Source organism: Paramisgurnus dabryanus, chromosome 5 (assembly GCF_030506205.2).
Source record: "Paramisgurnus dabryanus chromosome 5, PD_genome_1.1, whole genome shotgun sequence".
NCBI lineage: Eukaryota > Metazoa > Chordata > Actinopteri > Cypriniformes > Cobitidae > Paramisgurnus > Paramisgurnus dabryanus.
In genome coordinates this window covers 3,404,788-3,423,039 of record NC_133341.1, presented here as the reverse complement: position 1 = coordinate 3,423,039, position 18,252 = coordinate 3,404,788, and the positions used below count along the sequence as shown (strand labels likewise).

Genomic DNA, 18,252 nt, shown 5'->3' with positions numbered 1-18,252 from the left:
CAGTATTTTAAAGTTTCCGGTTTTTGGTTCAACCCTAAAGTTGACGTTCCTGAACCGGTTAGAACAAAAATAAAGTTCCCGAACCGGTTAATAACATTCCATGTCAGCTGTGGGACATAAAAATAAGTAGGCTGATCATTAGGACATTAAACTTAAGAAAAATTATGTAGACTAATAAGTTAAGGCTCTATCGTGTCATCGAACATTAAAAAGACTAAATTATGTAAGCGGCATAACTGACATGCCTACATTTGTTGAGTGCACTTAAACACACGCACACACACACAGATGGAGGACGAATTCCAAACGGCGCTTCGGGAAGAAGATGCTGCATAAACAGTCGCTCCACATAAAGTGAAAATTACGATGTTTTTCAGTGCTTTATTCACCAAATGTATTTTATTCATCAAGAGTTCTGATCTTTGAAGGGATAATCATGTTTGATTGTAGTTAGGGCTGTCACTTTTGAGAAAAATCAAATTCGAATGGATATCGAATATCATGCTATGTATCCGAATATATGCGAATATCTAGGTGCCCCCCGCGCGCATCAAAAAACAAAATAAACACCATAATGGAGATTCAATCACAAATTTATTAACAGCGACAGTCATAAACAGGACTGTCTGAATTACTTTTTTTACTTTTGAAACAGCAGGTTATCAACTTATAAATAATGACTTATATAAAAAAAACTATTCAGAACAGGTACAGACAATAACTTAAACAGCAGCAGGAAGCCCAAACGGAATTCGCGCCCGCAGATTTTGGCGGAAAACTCCGCGGATTTAATGCGCGTCATTGACAAGCAAACATATCCCGCGCTTGAGGTGGAAAAAGTAATAAAATATTGTACTCAAGTAAAAGTAAAGTTACTTTTATAATATTTTACTTAAGTAAAAGTAAAGTTACTGGTCTAAAAATCTACTCAAGTAAAAGTAAAAAGTAAATCATTTTAACTTTACTCAGAGTAAAAGTTGCTTTTTTACAGCGGGGAGAGGTGAAGGATTCTAGTATAGTTCAAAAACGACAAGCGAATATAAATCTCAAACTAGTTGTTTTTAATTGTAGGAACATCTTTACAATTAAAGTGCAATAACAAAAAGTTAATAAAATAAAAAACTTTTTTAAATTAAGAAACATTTATGGAATTGTTTAATGATTTTTACATTTGAGTTATGCACTTTTGAAGGTGGTCAGCAGCTAGTAAATCCAATGACTATAGTAAGTTTGTAATTGATGTATTGCTGGTAACATACATTATTTTATTAAACTATATATAGTTTAAATGAGCATATAATGAGATGAGTGCCATGGTTATATACTTTTGACACATTTATTGTCTTCTAGCTTCCCTGACCTGGGTACCTGATGTCAGACCTTTATTCTTCTCTCTCTCTCTCTCTCTCTCTCTCTCTTTCTCTCTCTCTCTCTGCAATGTCTAATGACCTGCGCATTCTCAAGGACGTTCTGAAGTTGTGTTTGACTTGACGCGAAGCTGCTAGACCTCGGAAGATAATGCGAATGGTATTAAAAACGTGTCGTGCAAATGAACGGTAAAAACCCGGTCGTTTCGTACTCAAGAGCATGAATCCTACCTTTCATATGAAAGAAACACTCGCTTCGCATCAGTGGAAAGTGGTCGCTTAAATATGACCAGGGGTTTCTTTCATAAGATTTGAACGGAGGCGGGTCCACATTAGCGCGCGCCTGTCTCGTCCGTCTCCATGGTTCTTTTGGCGCATTCCCCCACCCATCAATCATCCGTTGCGCGTCTTTATCACCTTGCTTTTTTAAATATTTTTTTACTCAGTAACGGATATGATTTAAAATGTAGCGAAGTACAATACTTTAAACAAAACATACTTAAGTAAAAGTACAGATTTTAAAAACTACTCAAAAAAGTAAAAGTACACAAAAAAACTACTCAATTACAGTAACGTGAGTAAATGTAATTCGTTACTTTCCACCTCTGTTTGTGAGAAGTAATATCTTTGACAACAAGCACACATACAGCCTATCCCACGCGTTTGTGAGCCGTCATTGACAAGTACATTAACCCTGCGCGTGCTGTTTGCTTGACCGGTTTTAATGATAGAGTGCACAAACCCTTTGATATTTGAGAAAAAATTAAACTTACCGCTAAGTTAAGCAGATCTCACTTGACTCTGTTGTCTATGTCAGTGGTTCTTAACGTTATTCCTGGAGGCCCACTGCCCTGCATGTTTTGTATGTCTCTTTTATCTGACAGACTCAGTTCAGTTCATTGAGATCTCTTCTAATGAGCTGATGATTTGAATCAGGTGTGTTAAATAAGGGAGACATACAAAATGTGCAGGGCAGTGGGCCTCGAGGAATAACGTTAAGAACCACTGGTCTATGTGACGCGTGACAGTCAGCACATGATCAATTCAAATCCGTTTACAAGACAAATGCTGTTGTTGTTTAATATAAAGTTTACATTGCGTTGTAAAAATTATGAAATTATCTTCATACATGCTAATTTCATAATGTGAACGTATTAGCACAAGCTTTTTATTCTGCTATAATATTTAATATAAACAATAATATGTCATTTTATATACAAACTATAATTCTATCTTGACATGCACATGAGGTTCATTTTAGTCCCATTTGATTCCCTCTCTTGCGCACAGTTGCCGTCGTTGGTCTCACTCTCAGCCTCCTTCCTATTACGAGGTGTTACTTAAAAAAATGCGCTACACATGGTATTTTAAAAACCGGATGGTTTATTTAAGTGACAGCCCTAATTGGAGTTGGGCCGGACACATTGAAATACATGTGCGTCTGTGTGTACAGAATTTTTTTTATTTTAGCGCCTTTTTGTGGTTAAATTGTTTAAAATCACTTAAGTGTTAACATTTGCAAGCCTTTGAAGCACGTGCAAATGATCAACTTTCACCATATTTAAATTTGCATATTAATCCGCAAATCGCATGCGAGCCGAACTGTGGGTCGTGATCTGTACAGATCACTGACCAACTGCGATCCGTTACACCACTAATTAGTATAAACAAAAAAAAAAACATCTTGAGATACTTGGTAGCCTACAATATTAACCTCTTATGATTGAGCATTAGAGACTTGGGCTTGAGTAGGCTACCTGCTGGTGGCAAGCTTCTCATTTCTCTGAGTCAACGACGACCGGAAGTGAACTTCACAGAGTCAAATTGCACAGAAATCTTGTCAAAGAACTGAAAAAATAACGTTATTAACCGGTTACCATTATTTTCAATTAATGGTTTTGTTCCGGAACATATATTTTTGGAAAGTTTCTGGTTTTGTTTCTGTTCTTTGCAAAACATCAAAGTTTTTGGTTTTCGTTCCTTGAACCGGTTCAAAGCCTTGGTTTACATTGCGTTGTAAAAAAGATTATGAAATTCTTCATACATGCTAATTTCATAACGAAAATGTATTAAAGGGACATTCCACTTTTTGTGAAAATATGCTCATTTTCCAGCTCCCCTAGAGTTAAATATTTGATTCAATCCAATACATTGAATCTGATCAGACCATTATCATCGTGCTTAAAAATAACCAAAGAGGGGCTGTTTACACTTGGTTTTAAGATGTGTTTTCATCGATCGGATCACAAGTGGACGAGAGAGACACATTACGTTTACACCTGGTATTTAAATCCGTCTCTTTTGTCCACCTTTGACCCCTTCTGTCCTGAATACTGTGAGGGGGTGGTCTGTGAGACGGTGGGCGAGTCTCTCTACTGTCATTCAAACGCGAGCGGGAGTAATTATGAGTTTATATGGACTCAAACTTAAATTATGTCGGAGCCCGCTGCTTGTTTAGCAAGTATACATGCTGCACTGTGTTTTGTACATTTATTTGTTGGAGATTTCTCAGAATTTTCAGCGCAATTGATGAAATAGGATCGTGCAACTTTCACGCTTTCCAAACGAAACTACGGAGAACACCCCGCAGTAGTTTTATCAATGAAAGGCTAAAAATAGCGCTGTTCACCGTATGTTCACGGCAGAAGTAAAAAAAGACGTAAAATTAGTGTTTAATACCTCAGATTAGATAAATGGGCGGAGAGAAGGCGGTCGCGTGTGGCTGTTCGAACACATTCAACCACATTGCGTTCCTCAACTCCAAAGCGATCCGATCGAAAGTGGTTTCGACTACCTCTGAATGTGGTTGAAAGTGGTCGAAAGTGGACGCGTTTAAAACGTTTTGAACACCGTTTACACCTGGCATTAACGTCGTCCACTTGTGATCCGATCGACGAAAACGCATGTTAATGCCAAGTGTAAACAGCCTCAGAGTTTCAATATTTTTCCTATTTAAAACTTAAGACTCTTCTGTAATTACATTGTGTACTAAGACCGACGGAAATTAAAAGTTGCTATTTTCTAGGCAGATATGGTTAGACCTATACTCTCATTCTGGCGTAATAATCAGTGACTTTGCTGATGTAACATGGCTGCAGCAGGCGTAGTGATATTACGCACTGCCCGAAAATAGTCCCCTGCCATTGAAAGTATTTCGATATCTGCCAACAAATGGACAATCATTCATGGGGCTACAGTGCATTCAAGAATTTTCATTGTATGTGTTCAAATTCACATTCTGCGTAAAAAAAATATAGTTTCGATGAGAGGTGGTGGAGGGTGGTGTTTGGCACTATGACCCTATCTCGCCTGCAAATTAAATAGGTGCAAAACTGGCCGCCATGCTTGCACTAAGTGTGGCCTTACTTGCCTATTTACGTACTTTGTAACTTAATTTTACTGACTTGCACTAGAAGAAACTGCAATAAAGATTTTTTTATCTTTGTGATAAGTTTATCCACCAGTGTTTTGTCTGCTTTATACCTAAAACTTTTTCTTTAAAAAGTACCTTTTCAGATGCAGTTATGTCAAAGCACTCGTTTCGGCTGGCCAGATTGGAACAGACCTGAATGGGAAGATGGCAGAGCTAAGACTGGCAATGTCCAGGAAAAATGTTAACTAAAAATGAGTGTTTTTCCCCAGCGAGTGAGTTTGGGAATGTTTTAAATGTGCCTAGAAGTTTGAAAATGTAATACTGAGGGGAAAAATGTAGCGCTTTGAAAAGGCTTTAAAAAGAAAATAAAGTCTGAAGTTGATGTTAAATGAAGTTAAAGTTTTTACTTGAAAAGTTTGTACTTGTTTGTACTTGTCAAGTCTGTGCTGAAAAAAATGCAGTAAAGTTTGTATTTGAAAAGACTTGGAATTGTGTGTTCTGTAGAATGAGTACATATATGTGCAGGCTGTATAAAAAACATAGTTGTGCCACTAATATAAGTGAAAGTACATGGTGTCATCATATAAGAAGCATATTTGTATCCCTAATATAAGTGAAAGTATGTACAATGGAAATAAGCACATATATGCATGTATACATATATGTGTCTTACATATATTTCACATGTATGTCCATATATGGGAAAATATATGGCACTTACATGAAAACGGCCATTTTTGCTATATTTTGAAATATATGTCTATATATTTTACATATATGAATTTTGCATATATTTTCATATATGCAGCAGACATACATGGGCACTGATATTATATATGTAATTTACATATATTGACATATATTACATTTCTGTATGGGTTTGAATATCCACCTATATTTACCCACTTTAATTCTTATCCCCCTGGTTCACTGCTTTACTAATGCCATAGGGTAGCGGTGCACATGTGTGCGAGGGCCCTTCCATCGCTGTTTGCAGCTTTTATTGATTGTTGTAACATTGATGTGTTGAGGCCAGGACCCTTGTCAAACGTATGATGTCTGTGACAGGTCGGACATTGCATGCCTGAGTTACAACAGCTTTCTCATGGCGAAACATCAAACTTTGCCAGGCCACCACGGACACGCCCCTTTAACGAAATGTCAAGATCTTCACAATTTATAATTGTGAAGTCCTTAAGTTCAGACTGACCAAATATGATGATGATCTGAATAAATTTCTATGAGCAGTAAATCACAGTGTAAAACATGTCATTTCCTGCTTCCAGCAGGTGGCGCTATAACTTTTACTGAATATTGCCATGTTGATGTGTTCAGGCCAGGACACTTATCAAACTTGTGAAGCGTGGGTCAGATTGGACATTTTAAACCTGAGTTAGAACAACTTCCTGTTTCATTGAGAAACACAAAAATTTGGCAAGCCGCCACGGACACACCCTCCATTGAAATGTCAAGATCTCCGCAATTTAGCATTGCAAAGCCCTTTAGATGACACAGACCAAATATGATGATTATCTGATTAAATTTCTATGTGGAGTTCGTTAAAATACGAAGGCCAGAAATGGCAAAATTTGCACTCAAATTACAGAGAAAATTCAAAATGGCTGACTTCCTGTGGGGTTTAGAGCTTTGCTCCAAGAGACTTTTTTGTAGGTCTTGGGGTGATACATGATCCTACCACATTTTGTATCTGTACGATTAACGTAGCGGGGGGCTGCTCTATTGAATTTTTGTAGGTGGCGCTATAGAGCCATTTTAACTACCCGAGTTCTGAAGCCTATAAGCTTAAAACAATAAAAAACTTGTCGTTAGCAAATGTTCAGCAACAATCGGGTAGGCTTATTCATATTGTCACGTGTAATGCAGCATATTGAACTTAATAAAACGACCGTGGATATAGAACAGGGTTGTAAACAGCGCGCTTTTCGGCGCCTCACGCTTTTTAAACGTCAGTTTGGGTGACTTGGGTCTGAGAGGGTTGGATTATAATTTCACAAAGTCATCTGAAGCCATTCCATAGCTTAATGTGAGGGACAGAGGTCTATTTACATAAGTACATTACAGTTAACGGAAACTAGTTCCCTCCTCCCTTAACATAACATAACATGTCTAGATGTCTGTAAGCAATTTTCCTTGTGTTATCAAATAGGCTAGACCTCAATATACTCAGATTTTGTCGTAGTGTATTATTTTAATATTTGTATTATTAGTAACGGTGTACTTATGGTAAACAATAACAAGCAAATTGTTCAAAATTTTGGTTTCTTCATGAGGTGTGTAACTATAGGGACGATATTACCAACTTCTTTCTAAAGAAGCAAAAGTCAGGTGCAGATCAGGTCCAAACAGATCCCAGTTGTTCTATTTTTGCTGTGTACTTAATACATATATAATTGTGTACATTTTGGAAAATAAACAACTTTAATTTAATCTATATACAGTGTACTTGAACACTTTGTATATTGACCCCCCAAAATAATACCTCGCCACCCCTTTGCCACCCCTGTTTTAAAAGTCTAGCTCCGCCACTGATCCGAGCAAAAACAATAGGGCTTCGCACCTTTCGGTGCAGGCCATTCTGGCCTGCTCCTCGGTGCTCGGGCCCTAATAATAAAAATAATAATCCGAGCAAAAACAATATGGCTTCGCACCTATGGTGCAGGCCATTCTGGCCTGCTCCTCGGTGCTCGGGCCCTAATAATCAGAGCAAAAACAATAGGGCTTCGCACCTTTCGGTGCAGGCCATTCTGGCCTGCTCCTCGGTGCTCGGGCCCTAATAATATCTCCTTGAAGAACAATAGGGTCCTCACACCCCGGTGTGCTCGGGCCCTAAATAGTTTATGCACAGCAAAATCACCAGTGTTAAAGTTAGGGTATCACATTTTGAAAAATGCTAACGGTAGCCGCCTAGCAATGAAATCACGATCACACCCTCCAGTCAAATCGCCATCCAAAGTCACGCCTCTTTCAAAACACATGATCACGCACAGATCAGACAGTCACATCTCATGTCTCATTCACCAGTGAGAAAACTTTGCAATACAAAGTGAATAACATTTCCAAAATAACCCACATAAACAACTGGTTTACATCAGAATTAGTTAAAGCACACTTTCGGTTGGGTAGACGTAGTAACTATATCGTTACGCTAATCCATATACGAACATAAATTTCATAAGCAACACAATGTTTCATCAAAGTAGAATATATGAATCCATCTTGATACAAAAATATTGCGTACCTACCTTACCAAAATAAACAGTGCAACGACCCTTTCAGACCCTTTGCCTCCTGCAGCTGTTTGCATCTCGTGGTAAAGCAGTAAATTTACCGATGTTAATTTGGGTTTTTGTTCTTTGCTGATCCAGGCAGTTTTTGCTGTTGTTGTTATAAAAGATGTCTTTCGTTTTGTGGCTCCGTATGGTGTCTACGTGGACTAGTTGCGCGGTGGGCATTCAAATAACGCTTACGTGTGAGGGACAAAAAAGGCAACATCCGTTCGGACCGAGATCAATGATTGGTTAAACATTGTTTGGTCCTACGTCTTTCACAGATGACATAAATTTCTACAAATACATTTAAACAACACAGTGATTGCTATCAGGATGTGGGGAGACTTTTAACCAGCATAACTAAAAATGTTTCAGGATCAAACATTGGTGGGACCCATATATACACCAGCAGTGTACATTTAACACTGGTGATTTTGCTGTGGGGTTGATATAGAAATATGTGAGTGAACAAATTAGGCTAGAGAACAAAAACGCTTAAGTTCAGGCAGAGCCAAAAGCCTATTATTAAGGCAAACTAAAACAGTGGAGTCGGGATGGTTATCCTAATGTTTCACACAGATTTTGTTGTTAATAAAAAGCATGCGGCTGAAAGTCAAGTTCGGGTAAAGTTACACTAGCTGAGACATTCATCTGCAGTGCGGACGCTACAGATAAACAAAGATAAAACCTTTAAAGCTAAAAGTATACAGCTTAAAATGTCAGAGTGGTTAGGGTTGATAGTAATTCTCTGCTGTTTGCTTCTCAGTAGAACTGTACAATACGGGATTGTGGTTGTTTGCTTCTCAGTAGAACTGTACAATATGGGATTGCGGTTACCGCGAAAACCCTAAATCATATGGTTAAAGACAGTTGTAGCCATTTGTGATTGACAGCTATTCATCCAGCGCATCTACATCCACGGCGTGCGTGAAGTTGGCCCCCCACCCATCGCTAAACGGCGGCAAAATATGCTCAATCGTTTGTGCTCCGTTTGTGCTGGTTTGTGCCGCAAAATTTTTTGTTTGTGCTGCTTTGGTTTTTTAGATATTAAAAGAACATTTATAGGTCATACTGAGGTCACGTAGCCCCCCAACATGCTCCAAATTCACCCAAAATAGTCTTAAACGTTTGTGCTTCGTTTGTGCTGGTTTGTGCCGGTTAAATTTTCGTTTGTGCTGCTTCGGTTATTATAATATTTGATAATGAATAAGGTCAATGACGTCACTCATCCCCCCTAGATGCTTCAAGCTCACCCAAACAATTCCTGTTTGATTGTGCTTCGTTTGTGCTGGTTTGTGCCGGTAAAAATTTTGTTTGTGCAGTTTTCGTTTTTTAGATATTAAAAGAACATTTACAGGTCATGCAGAGGGCATCCCCCCACATGTTCCAAATTCACCCAAAATAGTCTTATGCTGAGTTTACACCAAACGCGGTTTGGGCGTCAAAATCGCGTCTACCGCGCGTGGTTTGCCGCTTGAACAATTTGGATGCATTCGCGCGTGTAGAGCGGAGTAGAAGCGCGGAAAAAGCAAGCATTTGACGCGTGTATTTGGTAACCTTACTATGGGGAAAATAAACGACACGGGTCGATAAACGACACGGGTCGATAAACGTCACGTGACTCAAAAGTGAAGTGTGTATTACAATTACCAGGTTGCTCAATGTCCTCACTGACACTCTTCCAAGTGAGGTCCTTTTTATTCCTGTCTCCTCTATAGAAATAAGAACTTGTGTCGTATAGCTCCGGTTGTCTGCTTATGGACAATATCAAGCCTTGGTTGAATGAGTGACTCCGGGCGGGGCTGCCACCACAGCAGCAAGCAGGCTCCTGACTGGTTAACGCGGCGCGAAATTCCGCCAAAGTTCAAATTTTTCAACTCTGGCTTCAGCCACAAATTCGCGTGAACCGCAAGATGCACAAAAAGCACCATTCGCGCTTACCACGCGTACCGTGCACAACGCTCAATTCGCGCCTTTCGCCCGAGCTTCACGCGCGAAAGCGGCGGAAACGCGTCTTCCACGCCGCGCTGAACGCCTCTTCCGCGCCGCGGGACCTCCTGACGCGCGTCAACGCGTCTTCACATTGACTTAAGATTGAAATCACTCGCGCTTCACGCCTCTACCGCGGTTGGTGTAAATGCAGCATTAAACGTTTGTGCTTCATTTGTGCTGGTTTGTGCAGGTAAAATTTTCATTTGTGCTGCTTAGGTTTTTAAAATATTTGACATTGAATTAAGGTGATGACGTCACTCAGCTCCCCCACATGCTTCAAGTTCACCCAAACTGTTCTTGTTTGATTGTGCTTTGTTTGTGCTGGTTTGTGCCGGTAAAAATTTCGTTTGTTCAGTTTTCGTTTTTTATATATTAAAATAACATTTATAGATCATGCAGAGGTCACTCAGCCCCCCACATTTTCCAAATTCACCCAAAATAGTTTTAAACGTTTGTGCTTTGTTTGTGCTGGTTTGTGCAGTTAAAATTTTTGTTTGTGCTGCTTCAGTTTTTATAATATTTGACATTGAATTAAGGCGATGCATCACTCAGCTCCCCCACATGTTTCAAGTTCACACAAACTATTCTTGTTTGTTTGTGCTTAGTTTGTGCTGGTTTGTGCAGTTAAAATTTTTTTTTGTGCTGCTTCAGTTTTTATAATATTTGACATTGAATTAAGGCGATGCATCACTTAGCTCCCCCACATGTTTCAAGTTCACACAAACTATTCTTGTTTGTTTGTGCTTAGTTTGTGCTGGTTTGTGCAGGTAAAATTTTAGTTTGTGCTGCTTCGGTTTTTATAATATTCGACATTGAATTAAGATGATGACGTCACTCAGCTCCCCCATATGCTTCAAGTTCACCCAAAATAGTCTTAAATGTTTTTGCTTCGTTTGTTCTGGTTTGTGCCGGTACAAATTTAGTTTGTGCTGCTTTGCTTTTTTAGATATTAAAAGAACATTTATAGATCATAAAATTAATTGACCAAACAGCATACATTAGGATTTCAGAGTATGTAACATAAACCTTGTGTACTGGGAGTATTTTCTGTTATGATTCCATGGCATTCCTTAGAAATTATTGGTAAAACAGATTTTATTTTGATCTTCACGGGCAATTTTCATAATTAACGCAAACAAAAAATTATGCATATACAAAAATGTATAGAGATGTAGGCTGAAGCATTTGCTTATTGTCACCCTAATTTAGTGGCTTTTTAAATATCACTAAAATAAATGATTAAAGTAATTTAAAAAAATCTCTAAATGCCAGGTAATTATTTGAGTTGGACAAACCAAAATAAATGACTAAAAATTAAACAGATACAGGGACGTACATCACATAAAATAAGTATATAACTAATAGATTATTTCTAATAGATATCCTTAATAATTCTTGTAAATTTTAATCAATATATTTGAGAATGTCAAACTTATACATTTAAGTTTTTTAAACTGTATTATTGCTCGTTTCAAATTAATATTTTAAGTATTTAACATGTATTTATTATAACATTAAGATGTATTAATATTTTTGGTGAAACATTTTTACATTGTATTATTTGAGTAAATGTAGGCAAAAAAGTAGATCACATGTAAATTTAAAAATCACAAAGTAACGGTTTTTAATCAGCAGCAGAGGAAAGTGCATTTCTTGTAGGAAGACAAAAACTTCAGAAACTAAAAAAAAATTCAAGTAATTGTTGAGTTTGTGACTACATACACTTGTTTTTTTTATTATTGTCTGTGTCCTTGTGTAAATAACTGAATGTGTATTTATCTAAATACATATATAAATAAATCTAAATACTTTCGGAGCTATATTGTAATGTTAACTGGATACAGTAACAGCTTTCTGGGCACATACTGCTAGAATTATTGTCATTTTTATTTTAGGTATTTATTCAGGTGATCAAAGTGTTACTTGAAATGTGTGTAAAATAATAAATTTCTGATCGTCTTATTACTGTATAATGTGGCTGTATGGGTAGACAAACGCATGTAAATCTGAAGTGGGGTGACAGGTGGTCCGAAGTCCAAACCTCCACTTCACTCATGGACTTAATTGACATTTTAAATGAAAGCGTGTTTGTTTAGCTTAGATTTTTGATTACATCTACTCAATTTTATATGTGATAGAAAATAAATTTAATTATTAAAATATTCTAGATTTCCAGATTTCAAATTTCTCAGTATTTTTAAGTGTAAAAAAATGTTTTACCAAAAAATTAAGTAGATCATAGTAAAAGTTTTTACAGTGTATATACGTCATTAAATAAGCGACATTTTTTCAAATAATATAATTCTTACAAAGAAAACATTTACAAAGTAAATAAAACATTTACAACGTTTTTAGCCTACACAAGTGTAAAGATGAAAAGAGTAAGACTTTAACAGTTTTGAAGACTTAAAATACTATGCATCTGATTTCTGAATCTTTAAATTTTTTTTATAAGAAAGCTGTAAAACCTATAGAGGTGGAACCATCATGACGAAGATTGAGCATGCAGAATTTTTAATCGCACAAACCTGCACGAATGACAATACCTATATTTAGGGAGAAATTGGAGCATATGGAGCCTAGTGACGTTATCGCCTATAATTCAATTTCTAACATTTTAATATTTTAAGATCAGTACAAACAAAAACTTAACAGCGCAAACAAAAACTTAACAGCGCAAACAAAAACTTAACAGGCACAAACAAAAGCAGCACAAACAAATATTTTACCTGCACAAACCAGCACAAACGAAGCACAAACGTTTAAGACTATTTTGGGTGAATTTGGAACATGTGGGGGGCCTGAGTGACCTCTTTATGACCTATAAATGTTCTATAAGGTTAATATCTAAAAAACAAAAAATGCACAAACAAAATTTTTACCTGCACAAACGAAGTACAAACGTTTAAGACGATTTTGGGAGAATTTGGAGCACGGGGGGCTGAGTGACCTCTGTATGACCTAATGTTCTTTTAATATCTAAAAAACAAAAACTGCACAAACGAAATTTTACCGGCACAAACCAGCACAAACGAAGCACAAACAAACAAGAATAGTTTGTGTGAACTTGAAGCATGTGGGGGAACTGAGTGAGATCACCTTAACTCAATGTCAAATATTATAAAAACTGAAGCAGCACAAACAAAATTTTACCTGCACAAACCAGCACAAACGTTTAAGACTATTTTGGGTGAATTTGGAACATGTGGGGGGCTGAGTGACCTCTGCATGACCTATAAATTTTCTTTTAATATCTAAAAAACGAAAACCGCACAAACAAAATTTTTACCGGCACAAACCAGCACAAACGTTTAAGACTATTTTGGGTGAATTTGGAACATATGGGGGGCTGAGTGACCTCTGTATGACCTATAAATGTTCTTTTATAATCTAAAAAACTAAAACTGCAAAAACGAAATGTTTACCTGCACAAACCAGCACAAACGAAGCGCAATCAAACAGGAATAGTTTTGGTGAACTTGAAGCATGTGGGGGGGCTGAGTGACGTCATCGACCTATTTTAGTGTCAAATTTTATAAAAACCGAAGCAGCACAAACGAAAATTTTACCTGCACAAACGAAGCACAAATGTTTAAGACTATTTTGGGCGAATTTAAAACATGTGGGGGGCTGAGTGACCTCTGCATGACCTATAAATTTTATTTTAATATCTAAAAAACGAAAACTGCACAAACGAAATTTTTACCGGCACAAACCAGCACAAACGAAGCACAAACGTTTAAGACTATTTTGGGTGAATTTGGAACATATGGGGGGCTGAGTGACCTCTGTATGACCTATAAATGTTCTTTTAAAATCTAAAACACGAAAACTGCAAAAACTAAATTTTTACCTGCACAAACCAGCACAAACGAAGCACAATCAAACAGGAATATTTTGGGTGAACTTGAAGCATGTGGGGGGGCTGAGTGGCATCATCAACCTATTTCAGTGTCAAATTTTATAAAAACTGAAGCAGCACAAACGAAAATTTTACCTGCACAAACGAAGCAAAACCTTTTAAGACTATTTTGGGTGAATTTAGAGCATGTTGGGGGGCTACGTGACCTCAGTATGACCTATAAATGTTCTTTTAATATCTAAAAAACCAAAGCAGCACAAACGAAAATTTTAGCAGCACAAACCAGCACAAACGAAGCACAAACGATTGAGCATATTTTGCCGACGTTTTGCATTGGGTGGGGGGCCAACTTCACGCACATCCCCCACGGGATAGATCACACATCCAGATACAGAAGCCACTTTGATGTTGACAAATGTAAATGAGCCGCGTCCTGATATACTGATGATACGATCTGCAAGATGCGATCACCGAGATCGCATGTTGATGCAAAGTGTAAACCCTTTGCCTAAACTTCACCGCCTTCCGGTTTTGGCGTCACATGACCAATGGAACGTAAATGTTTGGCTGGATGTTAAATGATTTGATACAGGGATCGATTGCTTCTCCTTGGTTACCCCGGATGTTGACTCTGAATATTTTTACACTGAATGTTTTGAGATGTTGAAATTTTTTACACTGAATCTTTTGAGACATTGAATTTTTTTACACTGAATCTTTTGAGATATCGAATTTTTACACAAATTTTTTTGAGACATTGAGTTTTTTTTGCACTGAATTATTATTTTTTTAAGTTCTAGAAATTTGATGGCTTTTAAAATTCAAAGTCTGATTTAGATAGAAAATAAAATTCAGAGTTAAAAATTCAATGTAAAAAAATTCAGTGCTAAGAATTAGAATTCAAAATCCAAAGGCACAGTTTTCCTTCCATATATATTATTTTTAGATATATTCACATTATTTGATATATTTTACTTTCTTTCACTGTCAAGCTTTTACGTAAATTTGTTGTTGTCCCCGTGTTGTCCTTGTATTGCCCCAATGTTAAAAATATGACTTTCTACCTACAGTAATTTTTTTTTCAAATTAAATTATTTAAAAACAAATCAAACAAATCAAATAAATGTGAAATGTGAAAACCAGGCTAAAGTCTCAAATTAAATTCTGGGATAATGAACATCAAAGTTTGATTTCACATTAATTTCAATTTCAGTGCTTTTTCACCATCCTGCAAAACCGTTCTCAATGTGTAAACATTCTATTCCGTGCAAAGTCAACCAAGTCAGTACGGTTATAGTTTCATTTTCCACTGTGGGGCTCATAAATATGATAACAGCTTCCTTTGAAATGTACTACAAATGCATCAGTTGTTGCCTTGATAACAAAAGAGTTAAAGGCGCAAAAGAGGATGTTTTCCGCCGACTGAGAATCCAAAGACCGTTACTGACTTTTTTAAATAAGCGAATGCGTAAGAACAGCCTCCCTCCTTCACAGCTCATTTCTAGGGAATGCCTTCCAAAACTCGTGCACAAGTATTTGAACACGAGTGTTTGTTTACCACTGGCATATGCTGTGTCGCGTGACTCGCGTCAGTTGATTCATTATGTGAAATTATACGATAATAAACACATAAGACGTAAAGTTAGATCATTCGACGCTACTCCCATTTCAACTAGCATGTATCAGACTGGTCACTGCCTTACAACTACAGTACACAAACAACGTCGATATACCTGAATAACAGTACAACAACAATTATTCCCCAAAGAAAGAATAATCACTGTTACCTGTCTGGAAGAATTTTTGCGAACTGCGCGTCTGTCTTGACACCTCTCTGTTCCTTCATTGCTCTCCAGTGTTGAAATGTTTCTCCAATAACGACTCTGTTTACATTACGTTCTTCTGACAATTTTCTCCTATTCCCAGCGGCTTAAAAAGTCTTTCTTTTACGTCCTCCTTCGGGTTTCTTCTCTTCCGTGGTGCAAATTCGAGGAGGAAAGCAGGAGCGACAATGAAAACAAACCGAAACTTAAGACGAAGTTCATGAGTTATGCGCATGCGTCACTCGTGTAAAGTTACTGGAGCATGCACGTCTCTCACAAGGAACGTAATGGCAGTGATTGACAAGCCAGAGGTCCAATCGCTCATGCGATGATTACATCAACGAATGGCTGATGTTTTTAAGGCCCTACCTTATGCACAGATGACATATATTAAATGTATTACTTTCAGTGCACCTAATAAATAGTCTTTTATCATTTAGTAAAGACAGTTTCAAGTAATATTGCAAAAAGGATTAAACAAACATCCTCTTTTCCACCTTTAACAGATGGTATGCAATGTAAAGCGTGTTATTGTGGGTGATGATCAACTTTTTGTTTTACAAACTACTTTTTACCTGATCTGCATTTACTTTGCTCAAATAATGTGCTTTACCAGCTACATAGAGAAATCTGTAGCCAGGCAAAAGACGCAGAGGGAGTGACCGATCCTGGGTGCGACGTCAGCACGATTCAAGCTGTGCCGAACCAGGCTCAAGTGGAAACATAACCATTACCGTTCCTTAATGTTCTTAAAGACAATAGTAAAAAGTAAAAAAAATCGTAAAAATGACTTTTCACATGCAGGGTCAAAAATAAATAAAGAAAGACTGCCCAAAACATTTTGAAAAGCAGATTATGGTTAAATTGTGAATATATGCAATAATTTTTACATTTCTGCTAAAACCAGGTTTTAATAACTGTCAGATACAAACATTTATTTATCCTCCTTGCGCACAGCTCTTTTTAACTTACCAGAACCAAAGCCGTAACATTAACTGGATCTCCAACTCGTTCCACCACAAGTCGCACTATAGCTCTGCTGCTCTCATTTACAACAAACTGAATCTGGCCCTGGAACCTCAGCTCTGCCGACTCAGACCTGACACTTGTTGTGAAGAGCATCAGAACCAGGCTAGTAAGAGCAAGAACAGCTGACATTCCTGAGAAAGAACACAGAGTTCAGTGACCAATCTGACAGGAAATATTTCAATTAGCATTACATTCTATTAAACCCATTAGAGTAAACCCATGCATTATATTTACTGTGATTTTAAAAAGTGTAAAACTTCTTTATTGAAGTTTATTGAACTTGCATAAATAGGAATTATTTTACATTCACAGCAAAACCTCCAGTGTTAAGTTAACACTTCTATAATCCACAACCAGAGTGTTAAAAATGAAACAGAATTAGTGATTTTTTTAATTTTTCACAGAAACCATCACAACACTGCTGTATTATGGGGTTATGAGTCCAAAATTTAGTCTAAAAATGACAAAACACCTATTAGGAAAAGGATAACATCATGGTACTAATATCTACATCAACAAGCAAACAATAATTTTGGCTCTTTGGCTGTTATAAAAACAACAAATCAGGGGTCAAATGCCCAGCTACAGGGAAAACTAATCACTGTTAGGGTGAGTGCTTGTTATTAATATTTTCTTCAATGATTGTGTTTGAAAAAGCAGATTTTCATCATTAATGTTTATTCATTACTTTATTATCTCATTAACTTTAACATTGAATCAGTGTTACTTTTTTACCCAAATCTTTAGTCCACACCATCCGCAAATGAGTTCAGGATCGCAAATAAGCAAAGCTGATGAGTTATAACGCGTGATCAGTGATGGGCAGTAACGCGTTAGAAGTAACGCGTTACTGTAATCCGATTACTTTTTTCAAGTAACGAGTAAAGTAAGGGATTACAACTGCAAAACGAGTAATTAGATTACTGTTACTTCCCCGTTAGCAGACTGCGTTACTGCGTTATTTTTTAATCTTGATTTTGTTTCGTGAAACTCTCTCGTGTCGTGACGCGAGTCGAGTGACAATGACGTATGAGCGCCGCGCCGTCAGTCAGTGTATTGTTGAACGTGAGAAGACAACATGGAGCTCGGAAGAGAACAAGACTATGCAGCGTTTAATGCTTGGAAGTACCGACATTACTTTGAGTTTAACATAGTTAAAGGTGACAAAAACATCAGCGTCCGCTGTACACTCTGCGTGGGAATAAAACTTTTATCCACAGCGAAAAATTCCACCTCAAATCTAAGCAAACACCTAGCAAGCCGGCACAGCAATGTGAAACTTACTGAAAAAATCCCTGAACCCCCAGCTGACATGACCGCTGCGGCTCCATCTCATACACGTTCACGCGAAATCTGATGTAAAACAACAGACTACTATATTTCATGGATTGTACGCATTTGTGGAAGCTGACATGACCGCTGCGGCTCCATCTCACGTTCACGCGAATTCTGATGTAAACAACAGACTACTATATTTCATGGATTATACGCATTTGTGGACAAAAATTGTCATTTG

General features: G+C 37.3%; 1 protein-coding gene across 2 annotated transcripts in view; it reads right to left on the bottom strand.

The window, feature by feature from the left end:
- adgrv1 (adhesion G protein-coupled receptor V1) overlaps nucleotides 1-18,252 on the bottom strand; it is a 691,082-nt gene that overhangs the window by 570,617 nt on the left and 102,213 nt on the right. For both annotated transcript variants that reach the window (XM_073814613.1, XM_073814614.1), the window contains exon 2: nucleotides 16,680-16,867. In XM_073814613.1, coding sequence (XP_073670714.1) covers nucleotides 16,680-16,867 — 188 coding nt within the window. The remainder of the gene's footprint in view (nucleotides 1-16,679; nucleotides 16,868-18,252) is intronic.